At 40.2% G+C, this 11,957-nt stretch overlaps 1 protein-coding gene across 1 annotated transcript; it reads left to right on the top strand.

Moving 5' to 3' along the window:
- The first annotated feature begins 1,326 nt into the window (after positions 1 to 1,326).
- Positions 1,327 to 11,346, top strand: zbtb45.L (zinc finger and BTB domain containing 45 L homeolog). Its single transcript, XM_018226172.2, has 3 exons — positions 1,327 to 1,642; positions 4,139 to 5,737; positions 10,531 to 11,346. The coding sequence occupies exons 1-3, from the start codon at positions 1,627 to 1,629 to the stop codon at positions 10,782 to 10,784; spliced, it is 1,869 nt and encodes a 622-aa protein (XP_018081661.1). The 5' UTR covers positions 1,327 to 1,626; the 3' UTR covers positions 10,785 to 11,346.
- Positions 11,347 to 11,957: the final 611 nt, after the last annotated feature.

Below are 11,957 nucleotides of genomic sequence, written 5' to 3'. Positions count from 1 at the left end.
ATTTGTGTGGCCACAAAATGAACATGGTCAAAAAATGTGGCCACGCAGAGCGCAGCAAATCTATTTGTCCCACTTTCTACCTGTTGCGGGCCCTCGTCTCCATCTGAATCACCAGAGCTTGTATGAATTCTATTGAGTGTTGATTCCTTCCTACATCCATAAACAGGTAAACGGTTAGCAATAAGACACCATCAGTGTCGGACTGGAACCAGGGGCCCACCATAAAACCTTAGACCAGGGGCCCACTCTCAGGACTATTATTCTTCCTCTCCTCACTCAACCTCTATTCTCCTAGTCTCTTTTCTTTACATATTATACTCAATTATTCCATTTATTTAGCCTCTTTGTTCTCATAGAAATAGGGAATGGCCATGAAATAGGCCAAATGTTAAGCAGCATGAGGGAATGAAGAATGAGGAAACGGCACACAGAATAGAATGCAAAAGGGGATATACCCCTATGGATTTATTGTGTCAAACAGCACAACGTTTCGTGGGCAGGCCCCTTCGTCAGGTGATATGATATCACCTGACGAAGGGGCCTGCCCCCGAAACGTTGTGTACCACTAACAAAGTGGTGGCAAAGCACTTTCTTGAGAAGGGACACAGGTTTCCTACTTTTCAGGGGCACATTCAGGGACTTAACTACCGGGGGAGCAGGGGGTGCAATTGGGCCAGGGCAGGGCCCCCCCCCCGGCAGATCGCGCGTGCTGCAGCCGGCTTGAGCCGCAGAGAAATCACACGGACGAGGGTGGGGGCAGGCCCGACTGAACGACTCGCACCAGGTTCCGTTACTGGGCACATTTACTATTGGTCGAATATCGAGGGTTACTTAACCCTCGATATTCGACCCTTGAAGTTAAATCCTTCTACTTCGAATATCGAAGTCGAAGTATTTAGCGCAATTCGTTCAATTGAACGATCAAGGAATAATCGTTCTGGCTCAGCCAGGTCGGAGCCCATCAGGTTTTTTCCCGGTGTCCCGCCGGGCCAGTCCGACACTGCTTAGACAAAAAAAGGGACAGGCCCTTGACTTAAATACAACGTCCAGGCTGCTATTAATTTTTTAAATACGGATATTTTTATCAGGCTTAAGAAAATGTAAATTTTCTATTCAAAATTAATGTGGTACCGACAGCAGGTCAATAGGGATATGGATTATTGACGACTGGGTATATTTTTTTTTATTTCTTGTGTAAAGAGATTTTATTTTTATTTTTAAAACCATCAAACTTGCTTATAGATTGTGGTCGGTGAGATTAAGTTGCAAGATCACTAACTAAACCATTTATTGAATGGATTCATGTCTCTGTGGGCTGATGACCCAGCACAGACAACCTTGAGCAATTCTGTAATGAGCTCCCCTGAGCCACGGCGAGACGCTCTCCCACCTTGTTCTTCACGCCCCAGGCGGCTACGTGTCGCGTCATTGCGTTAATACTGTCTGCAGTCGAGACGCGACGTCACAGTCTCATCTCGCGAGACTACGATACTCTGGGAACGCAGGCAGGAGCGGAGGAGCTGGGTATTTACACGGCGGTGGTGGCGATTTAAACGTCGATGCTGCAGGACACTAACACGGCAATGTGGATCATTTAAACAGCGACTTGGGACTGCAGGCTGTGCAATGCCAATGCCACTGGGTATGACTGGCTTATAGACTCAATGCCTCCTGTATTTAAGAGAAACTCCACCCAAAAACTGTTTTTTTTTGCCTAATGAAGAAAAATGCATTTCTGTGCCACTTTCCAATATACACGTCTCATTTCTTTTATGAATGTAATAGAAACAGTGAGCGGCGATTGTTTCCCTCTTTCTGTTCGCTGCTTCTGACTCTTCCAGCGATGTGACAGAACATTGTATATGTGATGTATATTGAAAAGTTGCTTAAAGGGGTTGTTCACCTTTGAGTTCAATTTTAGTATGATGCAGAGAGTGATATTCTGAGACAAGTTGCAATTGGTTTTCATTTTTTATTATTCGTGCTTTTTTGAGTTATTTAGATTTTTATTCAGCAGCTCTTCAGTTTGCAGTTTTAGCAGTTTGGTTGCTAGGGTCCAAATTTCCCTAGCAACCTTGCATTGGTTTGAATAAGAGACTGGTATATGAATAGAAGAGGCCTGATTAGAATGATGAGTAATAAAACCTAGCGATAACAATAGATTTGTAACCTTTGCGATCATTTGATTCTTGACAGGGTCAGTGACCCCTATGTGTAGGATCGGACTGGGCCGGCGGGACACCAGGTGGAGTCCTGCAGCGGGTTGCGGGTAGAAGTTCCGGGTGTGGGTATAGACGCGAGTTTGCGGGTCTTCTCAATAGCTATTTTTAATCCTTTTCTCTGACCACACCTACTTTTGATGATGTCACTTCCGGTTTACAATGACAGCACTTCCTGATTCTTGATCGTCAGCGGGTCCAGGGTTGCGGATAAGGTACTTGTGGGTCCAAGCGGGGAAGAATTTGCGTTGCATGTATGGGTTGCAGGTTGCGAGTACAGGTCGGGTATGGGTACCAAAAAATGGACCCGCCTGGACTCTAACACCAGGGAAAAAACCCGCTGGGCCCCGTCTCTTTTGGTCCCCGCCGGCCCAGTCCCTCTCCCTGCACCACCTCCTTATCTCCCGGATGCGCCAGCATAAGGTATTCATGCACGCAGCCTAGCACAGACCCACTCTCTGCACTTCCTCCTTACCGCCCAGACCCCGGTCTAACCATGCACAGACGTGCAGCGTGCCAGGAAGGTGGTTTACCGGCAGATTGGACTTTGCGGTGTGGGGGGCCCCTGAGGCTGTGACTCGATGGGCCCTGGGCCCACCAGTCCCACACCGCCTATTTGAAAGCTGGAAAGAGTCTGAAGAAGAAGGCAAGTAATTCAAAAACGAAACAAAATAAAAAATGAAAACCAATTGAAAAGTTACTTAGACTTGGCTATTCTATAACATACAAAAAATTTTTTTTGAGGGGGCGGAACCATTAAATGTTTGGTAGTTAAATAGATAGCCTGTGATCTCCAACTTGGAGCCTGAAATCTGTAAAGGATCTGCAACTCCCAGAATCCTCCAGTGTTGAAGTATCAGAACGGGGTGGTTAGGGATGTTCCAACAACCCCCTGTAAACATTTTGTAGGCGCGCAGGAGCCTTACATGATGCACAGCTAGTACACAATGCTGCAGTGCACTCAGGTCTGTGTATATGTGCACATGTTTTCTAAGTGAGGCAATATTTCTGGAAGGCTATAGGTTGGGCATTTCTGGTTTGTGCTTATGTGGGGGAAAAATGTATTTAGGGTTTTTTTTTAGATGATCTTGTTCCAGTCTAATTTGAATGCTTGTCATTCAGGTGCGAGAAAATCAGGTATAAGTTTGATTATAAACAAATGAAAAAATGGTGAGCGTCAATAGTGTAGATTATAATAAAAAGAAAAATGTATTCATTAAAATAAAATGTGTGTAGCAAACATATATGTATATGATGTTTTCCTTAAAGGAGAACCAAACCCTTAATTATAAAAACCCATTCCCCCCTATTCCCTACATAGACTCCCCCCCAGCCTATAGGTGTTACCTCCGGTTTTATTATTTGTGGTTTTTGAGTTATTTAGCTTTTTATTCAGGAGCTCTCTAGTTAGCAAATTCCTCAGTCTGGTTGCTAGGGTACAAATTACCCTAGCAACCTTACACTGATTTAAATAAGAAACTGGAATATGAACACGAGAGGGCCTGAATAGAAAGATGAAAAAAAAAAAATTAGCAATACATTTTGTAGCCTAACAGAGCATTTGTTTTTTTAGATGAGGCCAGGGACCCCATTTGAAAGCTGAAAGGAGTCAGAAGAAGAAGGCAAATGAGTCTAAAAGTATAAGAAAGAAAAAAATGAAGGCCAGTTGAAAAGTTGCTTAGCATTAGGAATTCTATAACATATTAAAAGTTAACTTAAAGGTGAACTAACCCTTTAACTGCTGTTCCCACTATATTACAGATCATTTGCATTGTTTAAATGCATTCCCTCTTCCTGGCCATGATGTGTAATGTGTTTGTTATTTGAAAGTGATGAAGTGGGTCACCGTTATCACCTGGTTCTATCTGATGTGTCGATTATTGTCTTTTAAGACATTTTATTTATTTTTTTAAACCTAGGAAACTACTTAGCTGGAACAATGGCAGATGCCGTTCATTACATCCACTTGCAGAACTTCAGCAAGTCTCTCCTGGAGACTCTAAACGCCCAGCGATTAGGTGGGCATTTTTGCGACGTGACTGTTCACATACACGATGCAACTCTACGGGCCCACCGTTGTGTCTTGGCAGCTGGAAGTCCCTTCTTCCATGATAAGCTGCTCCTGGGTTATTCTGAAATTGAGGTTCCACCAGTGGTGCCCACCCAAGTTGTACAGCAGTTGGTGGAATTTATGTATTGCGGCTCGCTGGTTGTTGCCCAATCGGAAGCATTGCAGATTTTAACCGCAGCCAGTATACTCCAAATCAAAACGGTCATTGATGAATGCACGCAAATCATATCTCAGAGTAGAGCCAACAAACCAGTGAAAATCGCTGGTGCTATGTCGTCTTGTGGCCCGCAAGGGAGATCTATGAACAAAATTCAAGAGCAAGCATCCAAAGATTCTGACGGTCCATCCTCTATTGGCTTAAGAGACTCAAGTTGTTCTATTCCATCGGCATTAAGAAATAACGACATTGAAATAATCGCACAAATGGGAGCGGTCAATGAAGCGCCCAAAATACTGTGTGCTTCGGAAGTGCGTTACAAACTAAGAGATATGCTTTCAGCACAGCAGAGGCAGCTACCGGAAGTACGGGAGATAACGGTGTCCGAAGGGGAGCCAGTTTCTGAAGGTGAAAGCCTAGCAACTGCCTATATCACACAGACGGAGGCTCCACAAAGCTGCCACAGCCGTAAACAGCGCCAGCCAGTACGTCTTCAGCTTTCAGATTCCGTACCTGTAATCATCAAAGATGAGGAGGAAGAAGATGATGAAGATAGCAATGCGAGGGAAGGAGGTGACGAAGATGATAAAATTACTGCATATAATGAATGCAGTGGGGGCTTTCCAATTTGCAGTGAAAATGAAAAGGCCAGAAGTCCAGAAGATAAAGTTCGCAATGCAGGAAATGGCAGAAAGGACTCATCTGGTCAAATGGAATTCTCCTCAGAAGGACCGGATTTCTTTACCAACCAGGATGTATTCTCTGAGTCCTTTATACCTCCTTGGCAGAATGAAGAAAACCTCCCTGAAGGAACTAGGGAGAACCCGATTGAAAACGCAGAGAAGTTCCACCCTGACTGCAGTTTGGAAGGCTCCAGCCTTAGAAATCTGGCAGTTGTCGCTAGTGGCGACTTCAAATCAAGTCCACCGTTTAATTCGAGAGTTGGTGAATCCAGAACACTTCCATTTGTCACTTCGGCGGTACCTCGAGATCTAAAGAATTCTGGCTCTGGAGCTGTTGCTACAAGCACTTCAAGCATCTTCCAGTTTCACTTGACACATCCTAACCAATCTCAGCCTGGTGTAACACAAGGATTTTTTAGCGTCCAGCAAGATGGCACTGCTAATGTTGTACAAATGAACTCTAACATGGTTTCTGGATCATTGCAAAATGAACCAGCTCAGCGGCCTGGGCCTTCTCGTAACCCTGAGCCTTCCTATGTCTGCAGCCATTGTCAGAAGACATTCAGCTCTAGGAAAAACTACACGAAACACATGTTTATCCATTCAGGTATGTACTGCACAAATGTCTATGTGAAACATTTTCTCCAGTGTTTAGCTGTTATGTGCTCTACATTTTTTTAGAGGGTGGGATTGCTAGGGACGGAGAACCAGTTCTTGCTCTATCCAGAATGATAAACACAGATATAGACTGCCATCACTCGGCTACAATTTACCATTGGGGAAGTCTTCTGAATTGAGACCAATTACTACCAGTAGTTAAAGGCACACAACGTATGTAAACACCTTTTTATTGGGTTTTCTCGTCACTCATATTTGGATATAAAAACCATGGTGTCAGTCCTATAGATTAGTTGCTTGACCATGTTTGTAAACTTCCCAGCTTCAAAGAGCTTGTCATGGGGTTAGTAATGGAAAACCTCATGCTCTCCAACATGCTTCTAGTTCTAGTGTGTTTTTTCCTTGAAAATAACACTTCTGTTTTTTAAAGGGGTGGGTTACCTTTGACCTAACTTTTAGTATGGTATAGAATGGCCAATTCCTAGCAACTTTGCAATTGGTCTTCATTATTTATATTTTATAGTTTGTCATTTGCCTTGCTCTTTTGCCTCCTTCCAAACTTAAAATGGAGGCCTTGGACCCAATCTAAAAAAACTGCTCGCTAAGGCTACTAATTCATTGTTATTGCAAATTATAACAAACATTTCAATTGGCCCTATTTTTTTGTTTTTTTTATATGATTTAAATTATTTGCCATCTTCTTCTGACTCATTCCAGCTTTCATATGGGGGTCACTGACCCCATCTAAAAACAAGTGCTCGTAAGGCTGCACAATGAGTATTATTGCTACGTTTTATTACTCCTCTTTCTATTCAGTCTCTCTCCTATTCATATTCCAGTCTTATTCAAATCAGTGCATGGTTGCTACGGTAATGTGGGCCCTAGCAACCAGATTGCTGAAATTGCAAACTGGAGAGCTGCTGAATAATAAGCTAAATAACACAAATCAAAAATGAAAGCCAATTGCAAGTTGTCTCAGTACAGGTATGGGAACTGTTATCCAGAATGCTCGAGATCTGGCGTTTTCTGGATAACTGATCTTTCTGTAATTTAGATCTCCATACCTTAAGGGAAAAGCTTTGAAATTCGAATTCAAAAAGACCAACCGAAATTAAATCGCTTTTTATTTGGATGAATAGGTCCGTTTTTGATCGAATAGGTCCATTTTCGATTGAATTTGAATCGTACTAATCTAAGAATCATACCATTTGAAGTTTTTCCCCACAAAAAATTAGCTTTTTCAAAGTCCACCAATTGACTTCAAATAGGTTCTAGGAGGTCCCCCATAGGCTAAAACAGCAATTTGGCATGTTTTAGATGGCAAATGGTCGAACTTTTAAAGAGACAGTACATTGTATTGAATAGAATCGAATTGTACTATTCCCTAGTCGAAGTACACAAAAATTAGCTCGAAATTCAAATTTTTTTAATTCGAATTTTCACTTAGACCTTTGATAAATCTGCCCCTAAGTCTACTAGAAAATCACGTAGACATTAAATATCCTCAATAGACTGGTTTTGCTTCCAATAAGGATTAATTATATCTTAGTTAGGATCCAGTACAAGTTACTGTTTTATTATTACAGCGAAAAGGGAAATCATTTTAACATTTTGGATTATTTGTATAACAAGGAGTCTATGGGAGATGGCTTTTGCGTAATATATAGCTTTCTGGATAACGGGTTTCCGGATTACAGATGTCATACTCGTATATCCCTCTCTTTACTAAAAGTTAATTCAAAAGTGAACAACCCTTTAAGTGATATTGTTCATATTTATGTTTTCTCAAAAGCACTGAAGTGTTCCAGTAAATAAGATGAACTTTAGCTGAAGCCACTACCTTCATACATTAGCAGATCCGATACAAAACTGCAGTATATAGGCTACAGCTATATCCGTTTTCGATTCTATTTAGATCTTTATATTTAGAAGATTCCAGTTTAGAACTCTGAAATAGTGAGACAAGCACGACTGCCATATATAGCGTGTTTGTGTGAGTTATTATTACAGTGTTTAAATTGGTTCCTCTGTAGTTTATTTTAGGGGCCGAGGCTTCTCTTCTGTAATAGATAGTGGCAATGTTGAAGTGAGCCCGAGTGGAAAATGTTACTGTTTATGTCTTTCTCTGCATAATATAAATTCAAAGTAATTGAAGTATATATTGACTTCTGAAATGAAAAGCAAATATCAAAGACGCCCTCATATGTTTGGACTGATGAACAGTATAAATACGCACATTTTGGAAGAAAATCTGGATATAAAAAGTTGTGAACATGCAGTATGGATTTGTAAAGGAAAGACTAATGATATCTTACACGGACTTATTATACTGTACAATACTACAACTAAAAGAAGAGGGCCCTGCTCAAAAGTGCTTACAATATAAAAGTAATATACGGTTCATTATACAGGTATTGGACCTATTAACCAGAATGCTTTTCCTGATAACTGATCTTTCCGTAATTTGGATCTTCATACCTTAAGTCTACTAGAAAATCATTTAAACATTAAATAAACCCAATAGGCTGGTTTTGCTTCCAATAAGGATTAATTATATCTTAGTTGGGATCAAGTACAAGCTACTCTTTTATTATTACAGAGAAAAGGGAAATCATTTTTAAAAAATGTGGTTTATTTGGATAAAATGGAGTCTATGGGAATAATTTGGAGCTTTCTGGATAATGGGTTTCCGGATAACAGATCCCATACCTGTATATGATATTCATGTTCAGGGAAGGTGTCATTCCGATGACCCATTTTGTACTGTTCTGTATATAGACTGATCATGTGGAATTACCATAAAGTAGAAGAAAATCAAAATGCCAGCAACTGTTCCTGATTTAATTACGGAATCATTTGCATGTAGTTTTTTGCATCAGTTGTAATGTAAATAGATATGATTGGAGCATCGTGGCTATATTGTTTATAAACACCAGTAGGAGATCCTGATGGTTATAGGGGTCATTTATCAACACTGGGCAATAACCCATAGCTTTTTTCAATGGAAGGAAATATTTGGTTGCCATGGGTTAATGCCCAGGTTTCAGTTTGCCCAGCATTGATATATGAGCCACAGTGTTATATTTTTCTCTTTGCTTAAGAGAACCTAAATGTTGGCTTATGTTTGTTCATTAAATACTATAATGTGTAGTTAACATTTGCTGTTCAGTGCTTAAAGGGGTTGTTCTGCTTTTAAATTAACTTTTATTATGATGTAGATAGTGATATTCTGAGACAATTTGCAATTGGTTTTCATTTTTGTGGTTTTTGTTATTTCGCTTTTTATTCAGCAGTTCTCCTGTTTGCAATTTCATCAATCTGGTTGCTAAGGTCCAAATGACCTTAGCAACCATGCATTGATTTGAATAAGAGATTAGAATATATATAGGAGAGTCCTGAATAGAAAGGTGAGTAATAAAAATTAGCAATAATTATAAATGTGTAGTCTAGAAGATATAAACTGTGTTTATTAGTGTTAACTTTCACGTGTGTGTGTGGGGGGGGGGTGGGGGGGAGGTGTGGGTGGTTTATATGCAGAGTGAGCTGTGATTACATTTTGGGCCAAAGAGAGGGACTTGAATGCAAAATCTTCGAATCATTAATGCGAAGAAGCTGCCATCACCAAGTTTTATAGTCATCAGCCATTTTCTTTGCCTTGACTTTTGGGGGGTTATTTATTAAAGGTAGAGGTAGAGTTTTTGAGGGTATTTTTAAATTTTTCGGGGTCTAAAGTTTTTCGAGATTTATTATACCCCTAACCTGGAAATAGCTTGAATGTGAAAATACTTCAGCTAAAACCTGTTGAGGTCATGTAGAAGTCAATGGTAGAAGTCCCTTCAACCATTTGAGGATGTTTGTGGCCTTCATGATGTTCAGGTTTTTTCAGTGGGTTTTGCTCAAAAACTCGATCAGTTTGAGTATTCCAGATTTCTTTTTTGCCAAGAACTATATTAATTTGAGTTTTTCAACCCAAATTCACTTATCACCGATGCGGCTGCAATCAAACGGGAATTTTTAACCTGCCCCATCGAGATCTGGCCGACTTTCGGACAGACATCGATCGGGTAAGCCCGTCGGACGGCCCCATCACGACTTGGTCTGTTGGCAGCTTTTAAAGGCCTGTGTATGGGGGACTTTACATTGTTAAAAAAAAGTCTGAACCGCCAGGGCAGAGAACTGATAGGGACAAACACTGCTTTTAATAGCGTAACATATACAAATAACAAGCAAAGTTGCTTAGAATTACATTTTCTGTTATTAGGCAAAAAATTATTGGGGGGGGGGGTTGACAGTCCCTTTAGGTTAAGACGAAACAGAACCTCAAATTAAAGGGGAAGTATATCCAGTGACGTAGGTAGGTATCTTAGTAATACTGTACACATATGATCTTTTGTAGATCTTCACCTATAATGCACCTCACCCTTGAAAGGCGTATACTAGCTAGAGGATATACTTACTTATTTCCCTATTTCTCTTTGCTTTTCTCTTATCTTGTATCCCTTTTTCCTTTTCACCGTTTCCCTTCTTTACTGGAATTGGAAATATATTCCCAATGTTGATACAGGAGTCAGTTTCTGGGAATATAATAGAGAATATATACTGTATGTAAAACTGTTTACCCTGAATGTAACTTTTTCCTTCTCTATTTACTGTAAAATTTTCAATAAAGCAGAATTTTTTAAAAAAAAGGCAACATAGGATTTTATAAGCTGTGTCATTAGTTTTCTCCAAATGTTTTCCATATCCATGTTTTAACTTTTGGTTTGTCTAATTTATATTTAGGCGAAAAGCCTCATCAGTGCAGTATCTGCTGGCGGTCATTTTCCTTGAGAGATTACCTGCTGAAACATATGGTCACTCACACCGGGGTGCGGGCCTTCCAGTGTTCAATTTGTTGCAAGCGTTTCACCCAGAAGAGCTCCCTCAATGTCCACATGCGCACTCACCGGCCCGAGCGTTTCCAGTGCTGCTTCTGCAACAAGTACTTCTCTCATCGCACCCTTCTAGAGAGACACATTGCTACACATACAGCCTGAGAAGGACGGACCATTTCAGTACTATCCCTACTCCTTAAGCTTATTTTAAGTATTTATTTTAGAGCGGCTCCAGTTAGAATGAAGACTTATGTTCCCAGTGATATTCAATAAGGGGCCTTCAGTTTTTAGAAGCTTTTTTTTCTCTAATATACAATGAAGTGTACTTGGATTGCATGGCAACATTTCCAAAGGTAACGTAACACAATGCTGTTTAATAACACCCTTAGCAACAATTATTTCTCTGATCAGCATGATACCGTGTTACTTTACCCCTAGAATAGAACCTCATGAAGTGTTCTTATCTAGAATAACATTTCAAAAGGGTTTTACCCCAGACAAGAGCAGTATTTCTTCAAAATAATTGCTTATAATGCAGTTATGTCACAAAGAGGGTCGTTCCGGAATCAGGAACAGCCTCCTAGAGTTCACTCTCATAAAGATTGCTTAGTCTACAGTCGTCTGAATATACAGGTTCTATGTTCTAAGAAGATCTGAGTTTGACTGCTAGCAATCTCTGTATGAAGACACAAAAAAAAAAACAATATTCACACTAAGGGAAGCTTTTGTCCAGGCAACCAATTGCATTACTGGCGTTACCTTGGCACAAAGGTAGCCTGAAGATATTGGTCAGAATATCCGTATACATTCTAATCTGGTTTTTGCCGCTTTCTAAAAACCACCATTAAAGGGGTTGTTCACCTTTAAATTAACTTATTATGACGTAGAGAGTGATATTTGGAGACAATTTGCAGTTGGTTTCCATTTTTTATTATTCATAGTTTTTTAGTTATTTAGCTTTTTTTTAATCAGCAGCTCTCCAGTTTGCAGTTTCGGCAATCTGGTTGCTAGGGTCCACACTACCCTAGCAACCATGCATTGATTTGAACAAGAGACTGGAATATGAATAGGAGAGCACCTGACTAGAAAGATGAGTAATAAAAAGTAGCAATAACAATACATGTGTAGCCTTACCGAGCATCTGTTTTTTCGATGGGGTCAGTGACCCTTGTTTGAAAGCTGGAAAGAGTCAGAAGAAGGCAAATCATTGAAAAACTATGAAAAATAAAGGCCATTTGAAAAGTTGCTTAGAATTAGCCATCTTAAAGAGATACTGACAACAGAAAAGAACCTTTTTTATATCCTTCATGACATTATCTTTGAATGGTATTTATA

This window comes from Xenopus laevis, chromosome 7L, assembly GCF_017654675.1.
Source record: "Xenopus laevis strain J_2021 chromosome 7L, Xenopus_laevis_v10.1, whole genome shotgun sequence".
NCBI classification, from domain to species: domain Eukaryota; kingdom Metazoa; phylum Chordata; class Amphibia; order Anura; family Pipidae; genus Xenopus; species Xenopus laevis.
The sequence above is the reverse complement of the archived record's forward strand: the minus strand, read 5'-3'. Positions and strand labels throughout refer to the sequence as shown.